At 47.9% G+C, this 26,887-nt stretch overlaps 1 protein-coding gene across 1 annotated transcript in view; it reads left to right on the forward strand.

Annotated features, from left to right (window-relative positions):
* Positions 1-26,573, forward strand: part of LOC125355058 (E3 ubiquitin-protein ligase RNF220-like) — a 190,427-nt gene extending 163,854 nt beyond the window's left edge. Inside the window, exon 3 of the mRNA XM_048351153.1 lies at positions 25,787-26,573. Within this exon, the coding sequence (XP_048207110.1) occupies positions 25,787-25,923 (137 nt within the window). The 3' untranslated portion in view covers positions 25,924-26,573. The remainder of the gene's footprint in view (positions 1-25,786) is intronic.
* Positions 26,574-26,887: the final 314 nt, after the last annotated feature.

The following is a 26,887-nucleotide window of genomic DNA, read 5'->3' on the forward strand; positions in this document are numbered from 1 at the left end:
TTCTTTTTGCTTAAGGCTAGCACTCTGCCACTTGAGCCACAGCGCCACTTCTGGCCATTTTCTGTATATGTGGTGCTGGGGAATCGAACCCAGGGCTTCAAGTATACAAGGCAAGCACTCTTGCCACTAGGCCATATCCCCAGCCCCTCTATGAGACTCTTAACTCCAATTAACTACCAGAAAACCAGAAATGGCACTGTGGCTCAAAGTGATACAGTACTAGCCCTGAGAGAAAAAGCTCAGGAACAGTGTCCAGGTCTGCAATTCAAGCTCCAGTACTGGCACACACACACACACACACACACACACACACACACACACCACATGGGGAGGATGGGGAGAATAATCTAGAGTGAGGGAAATGCCTCCAGAGAAGCAGGGGCACCAGGGTTCTCATCAGAACTGGTCCTCTTGTATGTTCAAATCATCTAAACTGCCAAGTCTACATTTGCTTCCTGTTCTATAAAATGAGTAACGCTGACTTCAACTGACCTCACAGAATCAGCGCTCAGGATTAGACAAATGCTTGTAAAGCATCTTACACTCAGTGCTTGCCCACAAATGGCACTCTCTTACTGGAGGTGTGAAATCAGATAGCTCCTGAGCATGAATTGCATTTGTGTCTCTGCCTAGATGTGATGTGTGTATGTGTGGGTGCGCGTGCGTGCATGCATGTGTGTGTGTGTGTGTGTGTGTGTGTGTGTGTGTGTACCTGTGCATGCAAAAGAATTATGTGTGGGCTGGGAACGGGGCACCCTGTGACTCAGCTATTGTGTGTGTCATTGCCTACAGCTGACCCCAGGGCTGTAAATTCTGCTTCTATGCCCGCTAGAGTGGACACTTTATAGCCCAAGGTCAGGCCCATGAATCATGAGAGGGGCTTGGCAGGAAGCAATCAAGCAGAGTTGGGTGGAGCTGGGCAGAAGGAGGCCCCAGTATTTGGACCATTGGAGGGAAGCCCTGAGTATATGCTGAAATCCTGATCTCCGGAAGCCTGGCTGGTGGCCCCGCCCCTCCAGGACAGGCCTCTGCTGTATTTGGGGCACCAACCATAGGCAGTGAATAAGCTGAGCTGAGCTATTTCAGCCATGTCTCTTGGAGGATGTCAGTCCTGAACCCAGGGCCTACAGCCTGGTAGACGTGGAGTGGCCGCTCTCGGAGCCTGATGCTTTTATTTCTTCTTTGCCTTTCCAATCTGTCTTAGGGAAAGTGGCCCCAATAAGGCAGCCCTTTCACTCTGAAACCTTTTTATGACTCCAGCCATAATTAACTTGAGTAATAAAATTTTTCAAATCCAAATAGATATAATTAACATTTAATGCCCCTGGTTGGTGCTGGTGGCTGGGCCCATTAAGAGCACAGTATTGATTGAGAAGGTGAGCCAGCTGGGCCTGCTGCTGGGCCAGGGGGCAGAGGTGGTTGGAGCCAGGGCTGCCTATGAGCAGGGCCCAGGCTCAGGTGTAAAGAGGTGGCAGGTGGCCAATCCCCACCCCCACATAGAGGATCAGGACAGGCTACCCAGGCTGAGGCAGGCTCTCTCTGACGCTCCTCCCTCCCTTTAGACACTGTGAGATCAGGCCTTTCTTATGTCAAGCACCTCTATACCAACCTTCATGCTGCCTATATTGTGACCAAGGCTTGCCTCCTCCCCCAGAAATTGCCAGGCTACCCCCAAGGGCACGAAGTACAGTACACTCTCCCTTGAGTAGCCCCTGGTTTTGAGGCATGCTTGCCTACCACTGTTCTAGAACTTAGCCCGTTCTGCTATGTGGTCCAGGTTGAACTCAACTCAGTTGAAGAGAGGAGAAACCTTCTCTCTTTCTCAGTTACATCTCCCTTAGGTCATCATTACCCCCAAAGAGCATCAGTCTTAACCTCACACGTCATAAGAATCAGATCATAGGAATTACTGTCTCCACGTTATATATAAAGAACAGGCTTGTGCCAAGCACTGGTGGCTCACACCTGTAATCCTAGCTACTCAGGAGGCTGAGTTCAAAGACAGTCCAGGAAAAAAAGTCTGTGAGACTCTTATCTCCAACTAACCACCAGAAAAACTGGAAATGGAGCTGTGGCTCAAAGTGGTAGAGCACTAGCCTTGAGCAAAACTCAGGGACAACAACCAGACCCTGAGTTCAAACCCCACAACTGAACAGGGTGGGGGTAGGGTATAGAAAGAACAGGCTTAAGGAAAACAAAACTCTCATCCCTGTATCTCACATTTCTCTTTCTCCCCTCAGGGTTAATTTTAATATATACTTATAAACAGCACCTCGGCTGCGAAGTACCAAGGGAATTTGTCACTGGAAATAAGATGATTCTAAGATCAGACCCCCTATACGGTGGACCCTCCTGGCTTGGAGGCAGGGGAAGGAGACTCAGTCATGAGCTGCTGTGAGTTCAGACTACATGGGCAGGGCTGGGAGTTTGGCCTAGTGGTATAGCACTTGCTAGTATGCACGAAGCCCTGAGTCAATTCCCCGGTACCACATACACAGAATAAGCTGGAAGTTGTGTTGTGGCTCAAGTGGAAGAGTGCTAGCCTTGAGCAAAAAGAGCTCAAGGACATTGCTCAGGCCCTGAGTTCAAGCCCCAGAACTGGCAAAAAAAAAAAAAATAGAATTAAGGCTACATGGGGAAAGGGCACAGGCTTTGGGCCCTGGCACAAATGGTAATACAAAATGCTGTAGAAAAAATGGGTGACAGTCTTGTGTCCAAGGCAAAACCAGATCTGAGGACCATGGTACTTCCAGGGATAGATGGGGCACATTGAGGCTGGTGTGTGTAGCTCTGAGGTAGTGGGAATGCAGGCCCAGATGGGGTCTTCGAAGGATTCACTGTCATAAGCCAGAGCTAGGGAGCAGGCACCATATGCCAGCATTCACAGGTGTGGTTCACGATATCCTAGTTCATCCAGGCAGCATATCTGAAGGACGAGCCTCCTAGCAGACAGCACAGCATGCCAATTGGCAGGGGCAGCCCAGGTCCTGCTGGGCAAGAAAAGACTAGGTAGGGACCGGGTTCGTTTTCCTCTCCAGCTTTGCCTCCACCATGTTCCTTTCTCCAAAGCGTTATGCTCTCTACTGCTCTCTATGAAGCTCAGCATTCTCTATCTTAAGTCTCTTCCCACCCACCCCACCTCCCCACCCAGTACTGGGGGCTTGAACCAGGGGCCTGTGTGATGTCCCTTACCTTTGTTCACTCAAGGCTGATGCTCTACCATAGCCTTGTGGAAGTGGAATGCTTCTAGCATTTTGGTGGTTACGTAAAGGTAAGCGTCTCTGGGATTTGTCTACCTGAACTGGCTTCAAGTGCTGATCCTCAGCTCTCAGCCTCCTGAGTAGCTAGGATAGCAGGTGTGAGCCACTGGAGTCCAACCAGGGGCTTCCTCTTGATGGTCCCTTCCTAACCTTCAAGAGCCCCTCTTCCCTAGAGCTCTCATAACCCAGAGGTGACCATCCGTACCAAACACTTCCTGCCTTAGGCCAGGTCTTAGGGCCTAAACTTAAATTTGGATGAATCTCTGCTTTACCTACAGTCCCCTTTTGCTAGTGTTTGCCCCTGGCAGGTTGAAGGCTGGCTCTGTTGTTTGAATCCAGCCCTTACCTAGGACTGCTCCTTCAAGAGGCCCATAAGTAATGATGCTGTGGATACCAGAGCTGGTAATTGGGCAGGCTGATGAATTTTTACTTCCCCACTCTGTCACCATCACTCACAAGCCCAGTTGGAGCCCAAAGGTAAGGCAGAAATGTCCCATTTGAGACAAGTGAGCGATTCAATGAGGCCACAACAGTAGTGTGCATAGCAAGTGGTCAGCCATGGCCAGCCAGCTCAGCTGGGGTCTACCCCCAGACACCTCTACAGGCCTTGCTAAGGAGACCAGGCCCTCAAGCCCCAGCTGTATGTGTGCTGGTGATGGGACTTAGGTCCTCTTGCTTGACTTAGACAAGTTGTTCCCCTTCCCTCCTCCATAAAGCAGAGATATGTAAGAACCAAACTGCTTCATGGTAGGCCTGGGCCTGGTTTATTAGGATGCGGTTGAGACATGGCCAGGGTGTATTGTCTACAAAGCACTGTTCTAGTCATTAGCCTCAATCCCCTGTCTAAATATTGAGAGGACTCAACCATATGGGGTCCATATGTCCTCCCAGCTCTAAAATGTCTGCAGAACAAAGTCTCAGGGGAGGCCGCACTGACCACAACTGCAGGGACCCCTCGTCCTTCTTCCCTCCCCCATCCCACAGTCTCACTGGCCCAATAGACCACCTCCGGATCCCTCTGTTGCTTATTCTTCCACACTTCCTTCCCTTTTTATCCCACCTTCCAGACTTCTGCCCCTGCCTCCTCCAGGAAGCCTCTCTCCTCTGAGCCTTAGCCATTCTCTCATCAGTCTATGGGCCCAGCCATTCCCCACCCCCTCTATGAATTTCTGAGCCTTTCCCTCACTGCTCCATACCCCCTAAGGCCTAAGGGTCTGGCACCCTTTTTTTGCCATTCCTGGGGCTTGAACTCAGGGCCTGAGCACTGTCCTTGGCTTTTTTTGCTCATAGCACTCTACCACTTGAACCACAGTGCCACTTCTACATATGTGGTGCTGAGGAATTGAACCCAGGGCTTCATGTATGTGAGGCAAGCACTCTACCACTAAGCCATATTCCCAGCCCAGACACCCAAACTTTTTTAAATTTAATTTTACTGTTATTATAAAGCCTATGAACAGAGGAGTTACAGTTATGTAAGTCAGGTAAAGAGTACATTTCTTTTTTGATAAGGTCACCTCTTCCCTTGCTGTCTCCCAGTTTTTCCATCCCATCCCCTCTCAACATAGTGTCTAGTGAGCACCACTGCTGCATTTGTTCACCCTTTGTCTCTCTAGTTCTATGCCCTCCTTACCCTCCCAAAGACACATAAATAAACAAGACAAAAACAGCAATGAAGAAAAATATACTTGTTTCCATTTCCTCAAGTTCATTTCGATAAATATTAGTTTATATACTCAGATGAGCATAAGCGTTGAGCTTTTGTGTTCCTTTCCTAAGAGTATCCTCCTTTGGCTGGGTGCTGGTGGCTGACACCTGTAATCCTAGCGGCTCAGGAGGCCGAGATCTGAGGATCACAGTTCAAAGCCAGCCCAGGCAGAAACCTCCATGGGACTCTTATCTCCAATTAATCACAGAAATAGTTGGAAGTGGTGCTGTGGCTCAAGTGATAGAGTGTTAGCCTTGAACAAAAGGAGCTCAGGAACAGCACCCAGGCCAGAGTTTAAGCCCCGAGACTGGCCAAAAAAAAAAAGTATCCTCTTTTAGTCTCACTGTGTGTGAATGCCTATAATCCTAGCTACTCAGGAGATTGAGATCTGAGGATCCCGGTTCAAAGCCAGCCCAGGCAGGAAAGTCTGTGAGAGTCTTATCTCCAATTAACTACAAGAAAAGGAGAAGTGGAGCTGGTGCTCAAAGTGATAGAGTGCTAGCCCTAAGTAAAAAGAGCTCAGTGACCCAGGCTCTGAATGCAAGACCCATGACCAACAGAGGGGGAAGAGGGGAGATTGGACAGATAGGCCAAAAGACAGAGGCCTTCCCTGGAGCAGGCCCCATCTGAGGCATGATTCCTTTCTTTTTTTTTTTGGTTTTTTTTTTTCTTGGCCAGTCCTGGGGCTTGGACTCAGGTCCTGAGCACTGTCCCTGGCTTCTTTTTGCTCAAGGCTAGCACTCTGCCACTTGAGCCACAGCGCCACTTCTGGCCATTTTCTATATATGTGGTGCTGGGGAATTGAACCCAGGGCCTCATGTATACGAGACAGCACTCTTGCCACTAGGCCATATCCCCAGCCCGGCATGATTCCTTTCCATAGGCAACTCTGGGCTCTTGTGCTGGGCCTTCCAGCCAGGGAGATCTGTTAGTGACTGAGAGGCCCCTTCCGCAGCCAGTAACAGACTGTGCCCGGCCAGGTCTTCCAGATGGCCCTCTGTCTTGGGCCTTCTTTACACACAACCTCTAGCCCAACCCTCTACACAGCTGCCCTCCTTATGACACAGGCCTGTGTTGTCCTGTTGACCACTGACCACTATGTCTGAGGAACGGTCAGGCCCACATGGGAGGAGGAAATGGAGAGTGGACTAGGGAGTGGGAGGAAGGCTCCCCTAGGCCACCAGATTGTCAGCCCCTGTTGTCCTGCACGGGGAATTTCCCCCCATAGGACTACAAGGTCTGCAAAGTTCATGCTTATACAAGTCTCTGTACTTCATGTGACATACACCCAAACATTCCTTAAAGCAACAAGGAGGTCACTATCATTGTCCCGAGTCTCTAGGTGGACAGATGACCTGCTGGAATGATAGCACATGCTCAGAAGCATATAGCGATCAATGCTAAAGTGAGCTGCAAGACTAGGTCTCCCTGACTCTAAAATCCACATTCTGCCTTTCCAGGCTTGTTGGCTAACCCTATCCCCAACTTTGGCTCAGCCTTGGCCCTGGGATTCTGCCTGTGCTTAAGCACCAGTACAGAACAGGGATCAGAGTGGTAGCGAAGGCCAGGGTGGAGAGAAATAAGAAGACACAGGCAGGACAGAAGGGGAACATGGCTTTGGGAAAGAGCTTGGGCCCAGGCTGCCCTGATGCCTCTCTGCCTAATAAGTCAGCCCCAGAACAGAGCCAGAGGTAGAGCCCCACTAGATCTGTATTCCCAACACAGGTCCAAGCCTAAGCCATCTCCCCAGGACCCATCACACCTGTCCTGGATTCAGTTAAGCAGATGAGGCTCCCTTCCCTGTTCCTTCATCCCAGATGTGATGAAAGGCAGGGAAAAGTAGAACTACCCTCCTGCCTAGCTGACGTTGACAGAATCTCCTTTGGCCACATACATTCAGATACAGCTGTACACTACAACAACTAGATTTCATCCCTGATTATTTACAATACTAGGGTTTGAACTCAGGACCTCATGCTTACCAGGCGAGCATTTGACTGCTAAGCCATGCCTCCAGGATTCTTGGGTTTTTTTGGCAGTGGTTATTTTTGAAACAGTGTCTTACTTCCTGCCTGCAAGTATGTCTGGGTCATGAGCTACCTACTTTAGGTTTCATGGTCTGGGTGGGATGCCCAGTCTCTTCCACTGAGATGGCGTCTCTGGTAAACTCAGCCGTGCCTGCCTGGAATCATGATGCTCTCAATCTAAGCTTCTGATATGACTAGGATGATAGGCATGAGCCACCAGTGTCTGGCTAAAATTTCTTTCTTAAGCTTACTAGCAACATGACTCCAGGCAATCATTTGTTTTTACTGCATTTCCCTATGTAAAGAAATATTCTCTACCTAAAGTGCCAAATATACATGGATAATAACAGTAACTACAATAATATCAAGCACTTAACATATAGTGCTTATAATGTGCCAGGCACTATTTGAGTGACTGTACATAATCTCATAAAGCAGAGACTTTTAGTCTTTCCATTTTACAGATGCAGCACAGAGAAATTAACTAACTTTCCTAAGGTATTCATGCATACCTTTTATTTCAATGGTGGATAAGAAAGTGGTTTGTAAAACTGTAGAGACCTTTTATAGATGTAGAGATGCTTTATAAATGCAAGGGCACTTTTCCTAAGTAGAAATATTTATAAATGGGCGGGGGGGTGAAAGCTCCAGTTTTTGATCCATGTAGAGGTATTTGTAATTTCACAGTGTCTCACTGCGTGAGTAATGGCTCTTCCTACGCCACCTCTGAGGAGTATCGCTATAGCAAGGCGAAGCCAGATTGTTCCTGTTTAAAACTGCATCCCTACTTAGGACACAGAATGTTGGACTTGAAAAGGATAAATTCTCAAAGTCTAGCTGTGTAACCTATCACCCCTGCAGGACTCTGGGCTTTGGGGGGATTTTTTTTTTTTAATGTTAGGTTGGTTGGTTTGTTTGTTTGTTTGTTTGCTCATTTGTTTTTTGTTTTTCATTTTTTAAATTTTTATTTATTTTGCCAGTACTGGGGCTTGAACTCAGGGTCTGTGCACTGTCCCTGAGCTTTCTTGCTCGAGGTTAGCACTCTACCACTTGAGCCACACACAGCGCCACTTCAGGCTTTTTGGTGATTAACTGGAGATAAGAGTCTCAAGGACTTTCCCCCCTGGGATGGCTCTGAGCCATGATCCTTAGATCTCAGCCTCCTGGATTACAGAGGTGAGTCACCTGGCTGTCTCTTAGCTTTTTTTTAAGCCCCAAATTAGTGCTCTGACACCTGAGCCACAGTTCCACTTCTAGATTCTGCTTCTGTAGTGTGCAGAAGGGCCAGACAGGGACAGAACAAGGAAGGAAGAAGGTCCCTTAGAGAAAAGCCCTAGTGGGGATTGTGGAGACAAATGAGGGAGGGGGTAACAAGCTTGACAAATGTACTCACTACCTTACGTATATAATGGTAACCCCTTGACAATAAAATTAAATAGAAAGAAAGAGGAAGGAAGGAAGGAAGGAAGGAAGGAAGGAAGGAAGGAAGGAAGGAAGGAAGGAAGGAAGGAAGGAAGGAAGGAAGGAAATCCCTGGAGGGTGCCTTGCTTGCTTATCCATAAAGCCAAATCTGTTCCATCTTCAGTCAGGGCAGAACTGATGGGCAGACTTCCTCCCATATCCCAGGAAATGGAGCCCTTAAGATACAGCCAAGCAACAATAAGACTCCATTTTCCCCATCAACGAAGGGCCTTCTGAGGAGGGTCCATGGCATCTCCACACTGTGGTACTCCTCTGTGTTGAGTTCAGGAAGAGCTTGATCCAGACATATGACGCCGATCCCATGGCTCACTGTCCTGGCCCAGGCTGATATCCAGAGACAAGTATAGCAGTGGATCAGGAGATATTCAGAGAAACTGAGGGAACATTTGGGCTAACCCATTGAAATGTGGGCTGATCTGGAGAACTAGGATTGGATTTGGGTTTTGATTTAAGTTTAGGATGTGGGTTAGGAGGTAGGGCAGGACTGACCCAGAGAACTGGAGTTTGGTGGTGGCTCAGGGCATCTCTAAAAACTGCTCGCTTCATGCTACTCTAGCTGAGCCTGTCATTAAAAACAGGAGCGAGGATTGGCTTCAGAGCAGAGCAGAGTCAGCGTCCCTCCCACTGGCAGGCCACTTAGTTAGGGCCTTGCTACACATGGGGCACTTGCCAGTAGCACCGGAGTCACCTAGGAGATTGGAAGCAATGCAACCTCGGGCCCCCAAGACTGAGCTGCTGAATCAGAATCTACATCTCAACTTGAACCCCTAAGTGGTCTGTGTGTACTTTAAGTTTGAGAAGCCCAAGTGAAGACTTCCTTGCAGGCAGGTGTGATGCAGGAGGAGGCCAAGGGGCACCTGCCACCGGGCTCCTGCCTGACACCCCCTCCCAGTGCTGGAACCACAGCGACACCTACTGGTCACGGGCACCTAGGCCACCTCCTCTAAGATGTCTGGGCTCTGTGTTCCAGCCCTAGTTGGCCTCCACCCAAATTAAAGCCGACATTCCTAAATTCTGGGATTTGGCCTCCCTAGCTAAGCTAGGATAGGTATAGGCCTAGACTCAGTGTGAAACATGGTGGTATGCAGGCTGGACATGGGCTGCAGTGTATAGAAGGCAGGACAAGTGAGCAGATGTCTTAGGATGTTCAGGAAACATTGCTAGCCCAGGCCTTCTCCCCAGACTCAGCAATGCTGGGCACGTGCTTGTCGTCTCTTTTCATTCAAACCCTCAGCCACATGGACAGAGTACAGCAGGGTGGTATCCTATGAGAAGGTAGGATTTGTACAGATGGATGTCTGAATGCCTCTTTCTGGAAATGGGCTTTTAAGAGAGACAAAGAGCAACTCAGAGAAGGGGAGCAGGGAGAGTATTTCTCTGGTCCAGGGTGGTAGTTGCTGGAGACTCTCATGACAGATTTCTAAATCAAAAGAGGAGGCTGAAGCCAAAGAGCAGAAATGTGCAAAGATAGAAAATGAAGCCAAATGATTTCCAAAGCAAGGCTCAACTGACTCACCACTGAAGGGCCTGGCTTGCCAAAGGCTACCAGAAGGAGGACTTCTGGACAATGGAGTTCACCCTCGTCATTCCAAATTGCAGTCATTGCTGGCTCTCCTTCCTCTAGTCTGCTCTGCACTGCAAGAAGTCTGCCTAAGAACTAAATGAATGTGATTGCCCACTAGTGCCTGCCATTAGTGGTGATTAGTTAAAACATCAGAGTCTAAACAGTCAATTGGCTCTAATAATTAATACTGTGGCTCAACTGTGATTGAGAAGGGGAGGGAGAGAGAAGAAAAAAGAAAGTGAACAGGACTGACAGGCAAACACTAGCTTGGTGACAACCATTTTTTTTTTTGTTGCTGTTGTTTTTGAGGTGGGGTTACTAAGTAGCCCAAGGTGGCCTCAAGCTGTCCATCCTCTTGCCTCAGTCTCCCAAGCACTGGGAAGACAGATATGCACTACTACACCCAGCATTGTAACTATTACTTCTTGACCTGTGTCCAGATGCTAAGATGCATCATGCTCTGAACTCTGTGTTCTTGTAAGATATCTGACATAAATCACATTACAGAATTATACAGCCACCCTTTTAGGCAATATCATTATTCTCTCTCTTCTATAGGTAAGAAAAATGTGGCATGGAAGATAAAAGCCACTTGATGGTCTGTACCAATTTGTTGAATGAATGGATAAATAAATGAATGAAGTAGCCAGAACTGAAATTCAAATTCAGGATGGCCTAACTCCAAAACTTTTAGAAACATCTCTTACACAGCGCACGCGAGCGTGCGCGCGCGCACACACACACACACACACCTCCCTCTTTCTCTGTCCCTGAATTTTTCTGTCCTCTCTTTCACACACACACACACACACACACACACACACACACACACACGAACATCCATCACACCCCTCTACTCTTCTTTCTGGCTGTATGCCCTTCCTCCACCAGGCACACCTCTTACACACACAAGGTACCTCTGTCACACACCCCTGCCTCCTTTTCACACATACCATCCTGCAAACTAATCCCTTCTAGTAGCCTCTCCCTCTCTTCTACGCACACTCACAAGCCCCCATCTCCCTCTCACCCACCCATCCTTCCTCCAATCCTGAGGTGCACCCCCACCTGCGACTCATTCATAAACCTCCTCCCTTCAGGGCAGCAGACAGGCTCACAGTCCTTGGCACATCGCTGGCCAATAGTGTACCCTCCAACCAAGCTTGGGAAATGTAAGAAACCAGAAACTTGCCCTTCCTTCTCCACATAGCCTGCTCTCTCACCCTCTCTCCCTCCCCAGGAGTAAGGCCCGAGGCTGGGCTCGAGGTTGACCAGTCCCCATAATCTGGCAGAGCCCCGCCTAGCATGGGGGAGGGGGCTAATCCCAGAGTCCCCTGCCATCCAGGAATAGGCGCAGCCACTCCCCACCCCCTCCCAGGTCAGGAGCCGCAGCAGGAGCCGCAGCAAGCAGGATGGCTGTGTGTGCATTGCTATTAATCACCCCTCCTGGTCCCGCTAACGAGGCTAATGCGGTAAGTGACAATAGCCCATCTTGGTTCCTGATTTAGGGGCTCAGGACGGAAGCTGGGCTCCTGGGAGTGAAGACGTGAATTCTCCACGACACTAAACCTTCAAATAAATCTCCTCCAGTCAGAGAAGCCCAGGGCACTAAATCCCACGCGCCGGTAATTGAAACCCTTAGAGCTTTCTTGGGTAGGGAAATTGCTGAGAGAGAGCATGCGCTGCCCAGGGGTTCCGGGTAGGGTGGTGGGCCAGCATAGAGATCTGCAGCAGGTTCTAGACGTGGCCAGGATCCCGGTGCATGTGTCTGGACATGGAATTTACTATCTAGTTGTGTTCACAGGCTCACAGTGAGCCCAATTCCCACCGGTTTACAAACACTTGATGTTTGGGGGATGCAACTATTTCCTTCCTCTTCTCCCTCCCTCCCTCCCTCCCTTCCTTCCTTCCTTCTTGCTGGTCCTGAGGCTTGAATTCTGGGCCTGAACGCTGTCCCCCTAAGCATATTTTTCTCAAGGCTACCTCTTCTGGCTTTTTCTGAGTAGTTTAATGGAAATAAGAGTCTCACAGACTTTCCTGCCTGGCTTTAAGATCTCAGCCTCCTGAGGAGCTAGGATTACAGGGGTGAGCCACGGGTGCCCAGCAGAGCTATTATCTTTTGAGAGTATCCACATTTGAAAACCTTAGGACCTTTCTATCTCAGTTGAGCATAAACAAAGCTGCATTTAAGCTGAAGGAAATTTCAATATTACCTCTGTAGCCTTCCCTCACCTCTTCCCATCTCCCTCACTCGGCTACACTCATCCTTCACTTTCCAGGCTCTTCAAGTCCTCCTCCCACTAACTTGGCCACTGAAGCATTCAGTACCCATTCTATGCCCAACCCCAGACCATGTCTTAAATGCAGGATGAATCAGATAACCTTCCTGCCCTCAAGGAGCTCAGGGTGAGTAAGACAGATGGATAAATGCTGAAGTGTAATATTTCATATGTGCAGTGATGAAGCTGTAGCTGTGCAAAGTAACACAGCATGAAAATAGTGTAATTAACCATCAGAGAAAGCTTCAAAGAGGAAGCGTTGTCTGACGATGGTCTTAAGGAATAAGTAAGACTTATTTATAATGGACATTATTGGCAGTGGGAATAGAAGGGAGAAACTGGGTGTTGGCTAGCTATAGCACATGGAATTGCTAGACATGTGAGCTAAGAGGAGGCTAGGGTGGGAGCTATATAATAAGGAGTTTGGAATTTATGCTGTGAGCTTTGAGAGGGTAGGAAAGGGTCCTGAGTGGCTAAATGGTAGGACCTAATTGGGGGTGGGGAGGGATCATTTGTTTGTCAGTCATGGGGCTTGAACTAAAGGCCTAGGTTCTGTCCCTGAGCATTTTTGCTCAAGACTGGTATTCTACCACTTTGAACCACAGCACCACTTCCAGTTTTCTGGTGGCTAACTGGAGATAAAAATCTCATAGACCTTCCTGCCCAGCCTGGCCTTGAACCTCAATTCTCAGACCTCAGCCTCCTGACTAGCTAGAATTACAGGTGTGAACCACCAGCACCCTGCTGTAATTTGTGTTTTAAGAAGCTCCTCAATCTGGGAGTGTAGTTTAGCGGTAGAGTACTTGCCTAGCATTCATGAAGCTCTGGGTTTGATTCCTCAGCACCACATATATAGGAAAAGCCAGAAGTGGCACTATGGCTCAAGTGGTAAATTGCTAGCCTTGAGCAAAAAGAAGCCAGGGACAGTGCTCAGGCCGAGTTCAAGCTCCAGGGCTGGCAAAAGAAGAAGGAGAAGAAGAAGAAGAAGAAGAAGAAGAAGAAGAAGAAGAAGAAGAAGAAGAAGAAGAAGAAGAAGAAGAAGAAGAAGAGGAAGAGGAAGAGGAAGAGGAAGAGGAAGCAGCTCCTTTGCCAGGCACTGGTGGCTTACCCCTGTAATCAGGGGGCTGAAATCCAGGGATTGTAGTTCAAAGCCAGCCTTGGCAAACAAATCTCAAAGACTCTTATCTCCAATTAGCCAGTAAAAATGCCAAACATAGAGGTGTGGATCAAGTGGTAGAATGCCAGGAGAGAGAGAGAGAGAGAGAGAGAGAGAGAGAGAGAGAGAGAGAGAGAGAGAGAGAGAGAGAGAGAGAGAGAGACACTCTCTAGTACAGACACAAAAAGAAAGAAAAAGAAAAGTTCCTTCTATCTATGCAGAAGGCAGTAGAGACTAGAGGGGAAAGAACTGTGTGCTGGGAGACATCATAGTTTAAAAAAAAAAGGTGAGATTCTTGAACTAGGACAATAGGAGATGAAGATTTGTGATGAGCACTTGGGAGATGGAGACATAAATAGCTAACATGTTTATTTCCTAGATGCAAGGTCCTGAAAAAGAGTCAAGATTGCCAATTTAGGGAAGGCTGCAGATAGTGGTGCCACTCACTGAAATAGAAATCAGGAGGAAGGCAGACCAGAAGAAGATAAGATCCTGAAATTTCAGGCATGTTGTGCTCCAAGAGCCTGTGGGACATCCAAATAGAAATCTCCACTAGGTTCTACATGGAGAAGGGATTAAATTAAAACAGGAAGCTGAATACCTCTCCTACTGCAAGTAGCAGGAAGAAAGAGGTGCCTTAAGAGAAGTTGAGTGAGTTCATGCCTAAGGAGTCCCAAGTCCACACTGAAATAGGAAGCCAAGCCACTTGGTAAGAGAGGGGACAAAAGTAGGGCAAGGCACTCAAGATGGTGAAATATTATTATCTGTGGGAAAGGAGGGACAAAGCTAACCAAGAGAATGTCTGAGGATTGCTTGGTAGTGTGCTGTGATTGGAAAGTGGATTTTTACTGGCACATATCTGCATGGTTCTGTGATTTACCCCAGCTGCACATAACCACCTCTTGTGTCTGAAACAAAAGGGAAACTGGTTGGACGATGGAGAAGGCAAAGAGCATATGTTGACAAGAGGGTGTTGAAGTAATATATTGTGGCATCTAGGCTTCAGTCATGAGTGAGTGGAGGCTTGAGACTTGAGAAACAGACAGGTAGAGTGAGAATCAAGTCCAACAGGTCCAAGATCTTGAGAGGACTGGGCGTGTGGGGGGGTGGGATTCTACATCAGAGCACAGTGGGCTGTTCAAAGTCCCCAAGGAGGAGGTGGTGAAGCTGGTGAGCCCATTAGGGCCATGATCAGGCTTAGAGGAGAGAGGCATAGAAGTTCTCAGCAAATATAGAAAATGATGGATAGCAGAATAAGGTAGGACATGGGGTGGGACTTGGCCTCACCGAACGAGACAGGACAATAGCATCCTACCTTGCAAAGGACCGCAAGGGAGAGGTGTGTCTGAGGATAGGCCAGCATTGCAGGAAGGAGGAAGGGAAGGGAAATCACAGTACTGGACTGTAGGTGGAAGGGAGTTTATCAGTGTGGTACCCTTGGGAAGGTGGTAGAGAGGAATCCACCTGAGCCACCTCCACTCCTATCCTCAGCATAGTTCCTGGGACTTCTCCATAGCTCTAGACTTCTTTTCCCAACTTGAGGTCCCCCTCTTACACTGTCTGCTCCCCCACTCTACCCACCCATGTGTTCCCATCTCCTCCATCCTTCCTTCTCTCTTTCTCCCATACTCCCTCTCTGGCTGTCCCCTCTCTGGACCCTTCCCCTGCCCTGCCCCACCCCAGCCGGCCTGAGCGAGCAGGAACCCCTGTGCCTTCATTTCTCAGGTCACTGCTTGGCTAATGGGCTATTAATTTGCTCAATCGTCCCCTGTGAGGCAAACTCAATTTCTGCCAGCCAGTCGGTCCCTCCCTGTCGACAGTGTGATTGATTGGAGGAACAGCTGTCACCGCCCGGCAGCCTGCTCCCTGCCTCCTTCCCTCCCGAGTGTGCAGCACCCCTCCTCCTCTCCGGGCCGCCGCCCCTCGCCCACAGAGGCAGTGCACCCCTGCCACCTGCCCAAGGATCTGTCGCCAGCAATGAAAAATGACAGAAATATTTAAGGACAAATAAGGTTTCCCAACGCAATTGAAAATGATTACAGGCAGCTACAGATGGGGCCAATCTGATGCGCAGCAACAAATCAAATCGAATTTCCTTATCGGCGTATTATTTTAGGCGTTATCTGGCGGCGTGGATGCAGTTATCAATTCAATTTCAGCCGCTGGGCCGCTGTTTACCGTCTCGCCTTTGCTGGGAAAAGGTAAACATGCTCAGCCCAGCAAATTAATTTCGGGCTGAAGCCAGAGGCGGCAAAGGACTGCTACCCAGGACCCCATGGCCTCCTCCTTGGCCCTGGGCTCTAGCAGGTCGGGCTAGAGCTTGTCCATGGAGCCGCGGCCCCACTAAGCTGCCTGCCCCTGCTCCAAGCAGGAAGCAGGGCTCCAGGAGGCTGGGGGTGACCGCTGTTGGCTTCGCTGCTACTGCCAGGGAGAGGTGAAGGTCTCCCATTAATTCCCAGCTAAAAATGACAAATTCATCTTGGACGACAATTAAATGAAGTCAGTAATTGATGCTAATTGATCTCCAGATGTGAGGGCTCCCCTCAGCCTTAGCAGCACGTGGCTGTCTTGCTCACTCTTCCCCACCCCAACCCTTCTCTTCCTCTACCTCCCTGGGCTGTACTATCTGTCCTTGCTCTCTGCCTTGGGGTCTGGTTCTCCTGACCACACAGGTAAGGTCAGCAGGCAATGCCTGAGGCCAGGCTGCTGGTCCACTGCCCATCCAATCTCCATGGTCTGCAGTATCCCATGCTCCACCCATCCTCCTAGAAAGCAGGTAACCCTGCCCTTCTTCTCCACCATTCAGGATTGATTGCCCACAGCTGTGGAGGTTCCCGCTTCATTTTTATAAGCCCATAGTCAGCACCAGCAGGGGGTAAAGCACACTTGAAGTTACTTTGCTTTCAACACAACAGTCTTAGCATTATGGCAAGGCAGGCACTGGGGGAAGAAGGCAATGTATAGGCATGCCAGGGAGAGTATGCAGGTATAACTCAGGCTGCACCTGAATGTATACATAGATGTTCAGGTGTGTGTATGTGTGCCTAGATGTGGAAAAAAAAAGTGCTCACTCTGTGAGCATCTGTGTGTCCAGACCTTGGAGATTATAGGTATGTATGGTCCATATGTGTACATTTTTCTTTACTGCCATTTGCAAAGCCTAATCCCAGAGAATACTGAGAGGCCTGTGCGTCCATCCACCATTGGCCCAGCCCAGTGTCAGGATTTGTCTGGAAATTATTAGCTTAAGAAGGAGAAAAAGAATGAAGCATAACTCCACAAGAAGAGCGAGGCTACTGTTAGGTTTGGAATAGCCACAGTCAGCATTGTGAAATAGCTGTGGTCCCTTGAAGCCTTACCGCCTCTGAACAGCTCAGCTGGTGCACTTGGCTGCAGCAAAGGTTCATAGGGCCAAAGGCTCAAATACAATGACTAGGACTTAGTGAATTTGATGGTGTCTTGTCCCAGAGCCTTTTTTACCCTTCAGCTTGAGCCTAAGTCTAAACCTAAACCTGTCCTTAGGTTGAGCTCCACTTGACTGCCCTGTAAATGTTCGCCACTGGCCACCCAACAGTCATATCTAGCTCAGTCAGGCCCCAATTTATTGCTAAAGACAAAAGCATCGATCACAAGAGTCAGAGCACCAGCCAGGCTCTTGTAAGAGGCCATGTGGAATGGGCAGTGCCAATCTGAGCCTCCGCAGGCAGAGAGAAGGAAGGCAGATGGTAAGGGCATGACTTGTCACCCCTGTGTATTCCATCTAGATATATATGTCACATGTATGAACCTGATGCTGGGTGAATGCCTTGTGCAAAGAAGAGGAGCAGAGAAAAATAAAAATGGGGAAAAAAATGTGTGCAGCAGGATAGATGACCCAGCTAAACCAGAGACAGGGTGGGGAGAAAGCCCTCGTCCTCAGGGACAATGTCTGTATCTTTGGAGATTTGACAAGGTCAATAATCATTTATTCCTTAATTCCAGAAATATTTGTTGATTTCTACTCCTACTATTACTTCTCTCTTACTTTGGGTCCTACCCTCTGCTAGATGCTGAAGCTATAGTAGTGAACAAGTTAATGCTTGCCCTCAAGGAATTGACAATCTAAAGCCATGCAAGATGTCTCATGCCTGTAAATCTCAGCACTTGAGAGGCTGAGACAAGAGGATCACAAGTTAAGGCCAACCTGGGCTACTAGGCTACATAGCAAGATCCTGTCTCAAATAACAATAGCGGGGGGGGGGTGCGGGGGGGGGGATATGGAAGGAAGGGAGGGAGGGAGGCAGACAGGAAGGCAGGCAGGCTATAGACACATACGAAGCAATAACTGTGACAAATGCTGTGAAAAATGCAATACAAAAGAGAACACAGAGGAGAACACAGTCCAGGGGAATCATGGAAGGCTCCCTGGAAGAAGGAATTTTAGGTTGAATCCTAAAGGGTAAGAGTTAGCTGTCTTTTGCATATAGCTCCTGCCATATCTTTTCAGGTGTTAGCAAGCCCAAAGCAGAGACAAATTGTTCTACTTGGTTCCAAGTGATACTAGAACTGGGAAAAAAAAAAAAAAAAAAGGTAACCTTTGAGCACCAGCCACTATCCTAGGGTCTGGGCAAGAGGATGCGCAGCTGTTCTCAGAGTATTTCTGGGCACCAGCAGGTAAGTATGGGCTACAGCTAAATACACATCTCTCCCCTGCCTGCCCTACCCCCACCTCCTCGACCAGGGATGCCTATTAATCCTGACAAATGATGACTTACGAACATGTAATGCAAACTGATTCATCATACATTCAAATCCGCCGCCCCGCCCCAGCGGGAGGCCCCAGCCAGACAAGTGTATTACACGGATAATGTATTTGACGTATTAATAAAACCAGCCGCATTGCTCTAGCGCAGGGACTGGGGAATGCCAATATACGATGACAGATCACATATTGATGAAATCCAGATGTTTGGAATCATAGTCTTGGGGCCTTGTTCATATTGACTGAAGGTAAAAAATGCCGTCTGTCAGCATGTTAACTCTTCCTGTCCCATACTCAGCAGAGGCGCCAATCATGGTTTTCTGGAGAGAAGAGGAGGAAGGGGATGAGCAAGAGAGGAGAGTGGATGAGTCGTTAGGTGGTTTGGAGTAATGATGGATGGATGAAGAGGAGGGAAGATGGTTGTACTATGTAGAATAGGATGCGTGGATGGAACACTTTTTTTGCTTAATGATCTTGATCTCTCAGAAACATTTGATTCTCTTGATGACACCTGCCACACCCCAAAACTTCCTTTCTTGGCTTCAATGAAATCACACTTTTCTTGTTTTCCTCCTACCTCTTTATTGTTGCTTCGTGGTCCTTGATGATGTAAACTTCCTTCACCTGTTAAGAGTTGAGCTTCTCTTCCAGGCTTTTCTTACCCTATGTGATCTCTCACCTACTCTTAACTTCATTCACTTATTCAATATTTCTTGAGTACTTGACTGACATTGTTCTAGGCATAGCGAATACAGTGGTGAACCTCAATCTTGTCTGTATGACAGGCTTATAATTCTAATTCTGGTTTGCATATAGTGCTTACTCAGCAAGTTCAGAGTCCCTCAAACTAATCACTATTTTCTTCCTTTCCAAGCCTGACTTACAAACCACTTAGATACATAGGTATGGATGGACAGGAGAAGGAGTGGTAGGTGATCATCATCACAGGGAAGAAGGCTAAATAAGGGGCAAGGCCAGGCAGATACCAGGATGAAGTAGATATAGGCACAAACAATGAAGCAATGGTCAACAAACTGGAAACAATAATGACTCTTTACATGGAAACAGCTCTGATTTAATTTAATCTTGACAAAAGTCCTGGGAGTTATATATCATTAACACTACTTTGTACAAGGAGAAATAAAGCTCAGAATTGTTAAGAGATTTTCCCAAGGTTATACAGGGAGTAACAAGCAACTGTTGAATTCTGTTTAATGTTCTATTTTGTGTCTTAGGCATTAGCAAAAGGAGACCCTTCTTTTGGAGGAGTAATTGGGGAAGGGAAGGATAGGACACAAGTATGTTTATACACAGACACACATGCAAAGTAGATACATACCTACTACTATGTACCTACTTTGCATGTGTGTGTGTGTGTGTGTGTGTGTGTGTGTGTGTGTGTGTGCTTTGGGAGCTACCTGTGAGCTTTTGCTCAAGGCTAGTGCTCTACTGCTTTGAGCCACAGCACCACTTCCAGTTTTCTGGTGTTAATGGGAGATAAGAGTCTCACAGACATTCCTACATGGACTGGCTATGAACTGCAATCCTCAGATCTCAGCCTCCTGAGTAGCTAGGATTACAGGTGTGAGCCACCAGTGCCCAGCTATCACTTACATATTCTTAAAAGTTCCAGCCTCCACTGCCATCTGTCAGTAGGCTCACCCTCACTGTAATGTTCCCTATCTCTAGTCAGAAACCAGGCAGTCAAACCATACCTTTTATGGTCTGTAGAGGAAAGAGATTAGAGGTAGGAAGTGCTACTTAGACAAACAGAAAAGAATGGAACTCCCAGGAAGGGAGATTCCCCTTTGGGGCCCCTCTCCAAATGGAGAGTCCCTACTACTTTCCTTTCACAACTTTCACTTTCAAATAAACTTAGTTTACCTTTAAAAAGAAGAAGAAGAAGAAGAAGGAGAAGGAGAAGGAGAAGAGAAGAAGGAGAGGAAGAAGAAGAAGAAGAAGAAGAAGAAGAAGAAGAAGAAGAAGAAGAAGAAGAACTGGAAAGAAAAACAGGCTAAGACAGAGAGACAATCACATTTTGGGGAGCTGCAAGGCCAGATACGGGTTACTGGTCCAGCAACAGGATTGAAGATGGTGTAGACCATGAGATCCCTATTCCCAGTGGTCAGTAATTCCCAACAGAGGAGGGCAGTAGAGGGCTAATCTAGGCCCCCAGGTAGCAGAGGCCTTGCTGTGTCTTGAAGGTTTGGCTAGCTGTAGCCTGGCCCTCCCTGAGAAGCCTTGGCTTGAACCTCTTTTCTCTATTCAACCAGCCAATCCCTCAAGTCACCCAACTGGGAAGCCTCCAGACAAGAATTCTCAACCCTTGCTTGCTCTTCGGACTGAGCTTGCCCAGATGTCAGGCTGGGAGAGTGGGGGCCCCTCCTTGGCCTCCTCCTGCTATGGAGATACCTGCGCAGGCAGGCAGCGAAGTGGAGGTGGCAGGCCCCACAGCGGGAGGGGTGGTGGGGAGGGTGGCTGTAATGAATGTGGACTGGAGGCGGAATGAGCGATCCATCTTTGCATGGGAGGGGAGGGGGCTGCGGGCGTTCCCCCCACACACTCACACACTCAATCAGGCGCTGTCAGACCTCCGGCCGCCTGGCATTTTGGTGAAGAATCTCTCAGCTAAAAATTGTTGTCAGTCCCATTTCCTCGTTATCAGTGCAAGGGCCGAGGCAGCGCCCGGGGATTAGCAGGAGCGGCAAGCGCCCGCGCACCCCGCCATCCACTGCCGATAACACCGGGCCTCCCGCCTCACCTCCCCCATTCATCATCTTTAGCACTGACAGCCCGACCCAGTCCCTGTCCCCATCCCCTCGTGCTTCCCTCCGCTCCCCACTGTGCCAGCTCAGCCTGCCTCCTAACCTCCTAGAGAGGGACAGGGTGCACCCTAGGACTGAATGACCTAGACCCACCTGTGGCAAAAGGCCTTGCCCAGCTATTGGGGCAACTGTCAAAGGCAGGGGTGAGGGACGCCCTGTGACAGCCAGCCTCTGGTGGGCTCCAGCCGCCACCTGTGATGCTGTCTGCAGTGTTGGAGCAGGGGTTCTTGCAACCGGTAGGTAACCTACTGAGGATTTCTGGGAGCCTGAGATGAACTCCCAGATTCTGGGAAGTGTGGAAAAGAAGCACCAGAGGATGTCTCTTCCTGAGCCTAAGAAGAGTAGGGGGTGGAAGGCTTCATTCCCACCCCAGCAAGACCACAGCCCCCCCCCCCTTCCTTTTGGCCATCCCCAGTGGTTTTATGGCCCATTTTATGGCCACTGTAATGGTCCAGGTCAAAAGCTTCAGGGAGCTGTATTCTGGGAATTATGCAAACGAGGAGCAGGCCCAGGGCCAGAGTATGGATTTTGTCATTAAACCTGGGCAGGCCATGTCGTTAGTGCAGTAAAATCCACGTCATGACCACAGGTCTCAATATAAAATTATAGGGAACACAGCGGGGGAGGGAGAATAGGGAGCTCGTGGCCATACTGACATCTGCCACTCTAACCTCTGAGAAAATAAGGATGAGATGGAGGCTATAGGCTGGTCCTTGTCAGTGTCAATCCTAAAGCTGGGAGCCAAAAAGAGGGCCCAATATCCTGACAGGGAAACAAGGGCTAAGTTCAAAAAAAGCACATGGCAGCAAAGCAGACAAAATGAGAATGGGTATATGGGAACACGGATGCCTGGCACCCAGGCTTGAGGCCAGGCATCAGGAAACTGAATCCTGAGGTTTCTCATCCTTCTCACTTCCCACTGATCATTGTCTTCTTCCTGGATCCTACCCCTCTACTACCTTCCGGTCCTCTCATGTACCCTTCATTGCTCCAGTCTCCCTCACGGCTCTGGCCAACACTGACTGGAGTCAATGGCTTTCTTTATTGGCTTTCCCACTAATTTGTGATTTCCTAGAAGCTACAAATGTGTTTTATTTATCTCTGAGCTCGTTTCCCCTAGAATAATACTTGATATAATATAAATTGTTTTTATAAATGTTTGCTGGGTAAATAAAGCTATGAGCTCAAGAACGGCATTCAAGGCCCTATCCAGTTCTGAGCCTCCATTTCCCTATTTGTAAAATGTCCTGGAGATTTCCCAGGATCTTGCCTCTGAAATTGGCTGGCTGTAATGAAGGGGCAGCAGTGAGACTAGAATCCTTATCTCTCACATCTTAGACCAAGGCCACATCTGCTTCTTCTAGTCACTACTGCCTTCCAGCCATTGCATGAACATCTAAGACACAATCACCAAGGCTCATTAAAGTGAGACCATTCCCCCCCACCCCCCACCCCCACCGCCCCACTTAGACCTAGCCACACAGGCTGGATTCACACCTACCCATACCCTGGGAAACAAAAAGCTTTCATAGCTGACATCTCAGCTATCTGGTTTTGAGGACAACCTGTCCTTTGACCATCTTTCTCCTTCTCTTCCTCTTTTCCTTGTGTGCTTCATCATTGAACATTTAGTTTATGCCAGGTAGGACTGCTATTGTCTATAAATATATGTGGATAAGAAGTGGCCACTGGGCTGGGAATATGGCCTAGTGGTAAAGTGCTGACCTAGTAAACATGAAGCCCTGGATTTGATTCCTCAGCACCACATACATAGAAAAAGCCAGAAGTGGTGCTGTGACTCAAGTGGTAGAGGACTAGCTAGCCTTGAGCAAAAGGAAGCCAGGGACAGTGCTCAGCCCCTGAGTTCAAGCCCCAGGACTGGCAAAAAAAAAGAAAAAGAAAAGTAGCTCCTACCCACAAGGAAAAATCATAACATATTCTTTAATTCACTCATTTATTCCCATACTATGCCTGGTATATTTCGTGTGTGTGTGTCTGTGTGTGTGTATGCGCGCGCACGCGTTCACCAGTCCTGAGGCTTGAACTCAGGGCCTGGGCACTGTCCCTGAGCTTCTTTTCACTCAAGGCTAGCAATCTATTACTTGAGCCACAGTGCCACATCTAGCTTTTCTTGAGTAGTTTATTGAAGATAAGAGTTTCATGGACTTCTCTGCCCAGGCTAGCTTTAAGCCATGATCCTCAGATCTCAGCCTCCTAAGCAGCTAGGATTACAGGAACAAGTCACTGACTCCATGCCTGGTATACCTTAAGGTAAAACTTAAATTTCACTTCTTTGGTTAAGCCTTTTCCTCCACAACCCCTTCCCCCAGAATACATACCCAGACTGAACTGTTCTCCTTTGAGCCCTCAGATGACTTAATCCCAGCATCCAGGAAAGTCATAATCCTCCTGAGTCTGGTTTAAATGGAAGTGGGTTCTGTGCTTAGCCTGAACTAGAAGCTTCCTCAGGCTTTGGGTTGCTAGATTTAGCAAATAAAAATATGGGGCACCCAGGCAGCTTTGATTTCAGAAAAAATAACTAGTAGTGTAAATATGTCCTGTGCAATATTTGAGACATACTTACACTAAAAAAGTAACACATACCTGAAATCAAATTTCATTGGGAATCCTGTATTTAATCTGGCAAACTGACTCAGATATCCATCCTGGTCACCACTGGCACAGTCTTTATCTTTCTGAAAGCTGATTTTCTTTCTTTCTTTCTTTCTTTCTTTCTTTTTTTTGCCAGTCCTGGGGCTTGGATTCAGGGCCTGAGCACTGTTCCTGGCTTCTTTTTTGCTCAAGGCTAGTACTCTACCACTGGAGCCACAGTGCCACTTCTGGCCATTTTCTGTATATGTGGTGCTGGGGAATTGAACCCAGGGCTTCATGTATCGGAGGCAAGCACTCTTGCCACTAGGCCATATCCCCAGCCCTCGTTTTTAATTTTTTATTGTTATTATAAAAGTGAGTTACAGTTACATAAGTCTAGGATGTTTTGTCCTAGTTACCATTAGTGACAGTACGAATCCAGTTCAGGCTTCCAGCCAGTTTCCAATGTGCTCATGTTCTGAGTATACACCATTTGAAGGGTATATTGAAGAGATAGCGCTCTGAATCCTTGAGACTTGCAGAAGGCCATGAGGTTATCCAAGGAAGAAGCCATGAGATCTAAATAAGGAGAATATGGATTCCAAGAATACTGAAGCAGTAGAATGGAGAGGATGTGGCAGATGAGTGAATGTGAGAAGGGTGGGAAAGCAAATGAAGGGCACGCAGTGATGCTAAGATTATTGGCTTGTGTAACAAGATAAATGAAAGTATCATTCTTAGAAATGGACATTGCTAAGCCAGGTGCCAGTGGCTCATGCTTATATAATCCAGTTACTTAGAAGACCTGAGACTTAGATCTCAGGATCAAGAGTTGAAGGCAGGGAAGTCCATGACCCTTATCTACAATTTCCAGCAAAAATCTGAAAGTGGAACTGTGGCTCAAGTGGTAGGCCACTTGCCCTGAGCCATAAAAAGCTCAAAGTTAGTATCCAGGCCTCAAGTTCAAGCCCCAGATCGTGCCCACTACTGCCAAAAAAAAAAAAGACGACATGAACATTACTGAAAGAGCGGCAGGTTTGAAAGGGGTGAAGAAATTGAAGAGCTCAATTTTGAATTGTTGAATTTTAGACACTCATGTGACACTCAAGCACTGATGTCCACTAGATATTTGGATACAGAGGCCTGGAAGGATTAGACCAGAGCTCTGTGGTCTACAGTCAACTGGTGGAAATTGTGGCCACAGATTTAATGAAACCATCCAGCACACAGAATATGTGAAAAGTGAAGAAAGGAGAGCATGCTACTCTGGAAATCACTTGGTCCCTATTGGTCTTTCCCACACAACTAGAAGGGCCAGGACTAGACTTGATTCCATCATAGGATCCCACTGCTCTGCACTGGGTCTGATTAGAGTAAACAGGAGGGAATGTTTGTTGAATGACTTCAAGAATGAATTCCTTCCTATTCTCTCATCTCCATTCTCCTAGATCTGAGGAAGGTGATAGCAGTGAGAAGAGAATGGGGATGTGGGGCACTCTATAATCTGGGTGATGGTATGATTAAACATGTGTGAAATGGAGTGATCAACGTTTGATTGCACAGAGCATTGATTGTGTCCCAATAGATTTCTGAGAGGGGCAGCTGGTTGAGGAGGCGTGGTTTATGATCACAGCCTCTGGAGCTGCAGAGCAATGCCCAGGGGTTCTGAGAACCTCAGGCTCACCTTTCCTCTAGGTTAAGAATCCCTAGGGAAACCAGGCACCAGTGGTTCACACTTATAATCCTAGCTACTCAGGAGGCTGAAAGCTGAGCATCACAGTTTGAAGCCAGCCTGGGTAGGAAAGTCCATGACACTCTTACCTCCAATTAACCACAAAAAAAAAAAAAAAAAAAACAAACAAACAACGAGCAGTGGAGCTATGGCTCAAGTGGTAGAATGCTAGCCTTGAGCACAAAAGTTCAGAGATAGCACCCAAGACCTGAGTTCAAGTCCCAGAACTGGCACACACACACACACACACACACACACACACACACACACACACACACACACACACACACACACACAGAAAAAGAAAAAAAAAAAAACAACCCTGTGGACAGCTGCAGACTTGGGTCAGAAACTTGAAACACTGGATTTCCTTCAAGAGACTAGCCTGGCTCATGTGTGTCTGTTCTCCTTCCTGACCAGGCAAGAAGAAAGCAGCAGCATTGTTTGACAGCCAGGCCCCGATCTGCCCCATCTGCCAAGTCCTGCTGAGGCCCAGCGAGTTGCAGGAACATATGGAGCAGGAGCTTGAGCAACTGGCCCAGCTGCCCACCAGGTAAGCCACTTACCAGGAGTCTGACTACTGGGGGATTTCGCTCAGACTTCTAGCCATCAGGTCTCACCTGATGGCTTCTCAAGTGAAAGCAGGAATCTTCAGCCATTTTCCACTACTCTATTTTCAGTGCTCATTCCCCAGCTGAATGGTTCTACCTTTCCCCTTCTTGCTTTAGTTTTTGGGAAAGAGAAAAATGGGAAAACAGTGACCCTCCTGACCCCAGTCTCAGGAGAATACAGGGGAGCTAAACAGGGAACAAGCCACCACTGCAGGCCCAGCTCTGCCACATGGGGTCTCCAGAAAGATTTTCTTTTTAAAACCTATCCAGCCCATCATCCCCTCCAGCCTGGTTCTATCTTCCAAGGGAGTAAGAGTACTTCCTCCATGAATCTCAAGGGCTGAAAGATGACAATCTTGAGAATATGTTCAGGCCTGTGCCCACATCCTTGTCCCTGTTAAAGGACTGGGCTGAGCTTTCTCAAGGGCTTTGGGAGAAGCCAAGTTAACCAGGGCAACAGAGGAGCATTAAAAAATTACCTAGCTAGGCACCAGTGGCTCATACCTGTAATCCTAGCTATGCAGGTGGCTGAGATATGAGGATTACAGTTCAAAGCCATCCTGGACAGGAAAGTCTGTGAGACTCTGATCTCCCATTAACTACCAAAAGCCACAACTAGAGCTGTGATTCAAGTGGTAGAGCACCAGTCTTAAGTGGAAAAAGCTAAGGGACAATGCCCAGGCCCTCAGTTCAATCTCCAGGACCAGCACCAAAAAAAAAAAAAAGGAAAGAGAGGAAAGGAAGGAAGGGGGAAGGAAGGGAAGGAGAAAAGAAAAAGAGAAAGAAAAAGGGAAAAGCTGGGTACTGGTCACACCTATATGTAATCCTAGCTATTCAGGAGGCTGAGATCTAAGTATCTCAGGTTGAAGCCAGCTGGGCAAGAAAGTTTGTAAGTTTCTGATTTCCAACT

Source organism: Perognathus longimembris, chromosome 7 (genome assembly GCF_023159225.1).
Source record: "Perognathus longimembris pacificus isolate PPM17 chromosome 7, ASM2315922v1, whole genome shotgun sequence".
Taxonomy (NCBI): Eukaryota; Metazoa; Chordata; class Mammalia; order Rodentia; family Heteromyidae; genus Perognathus; species Perognathus longimembris.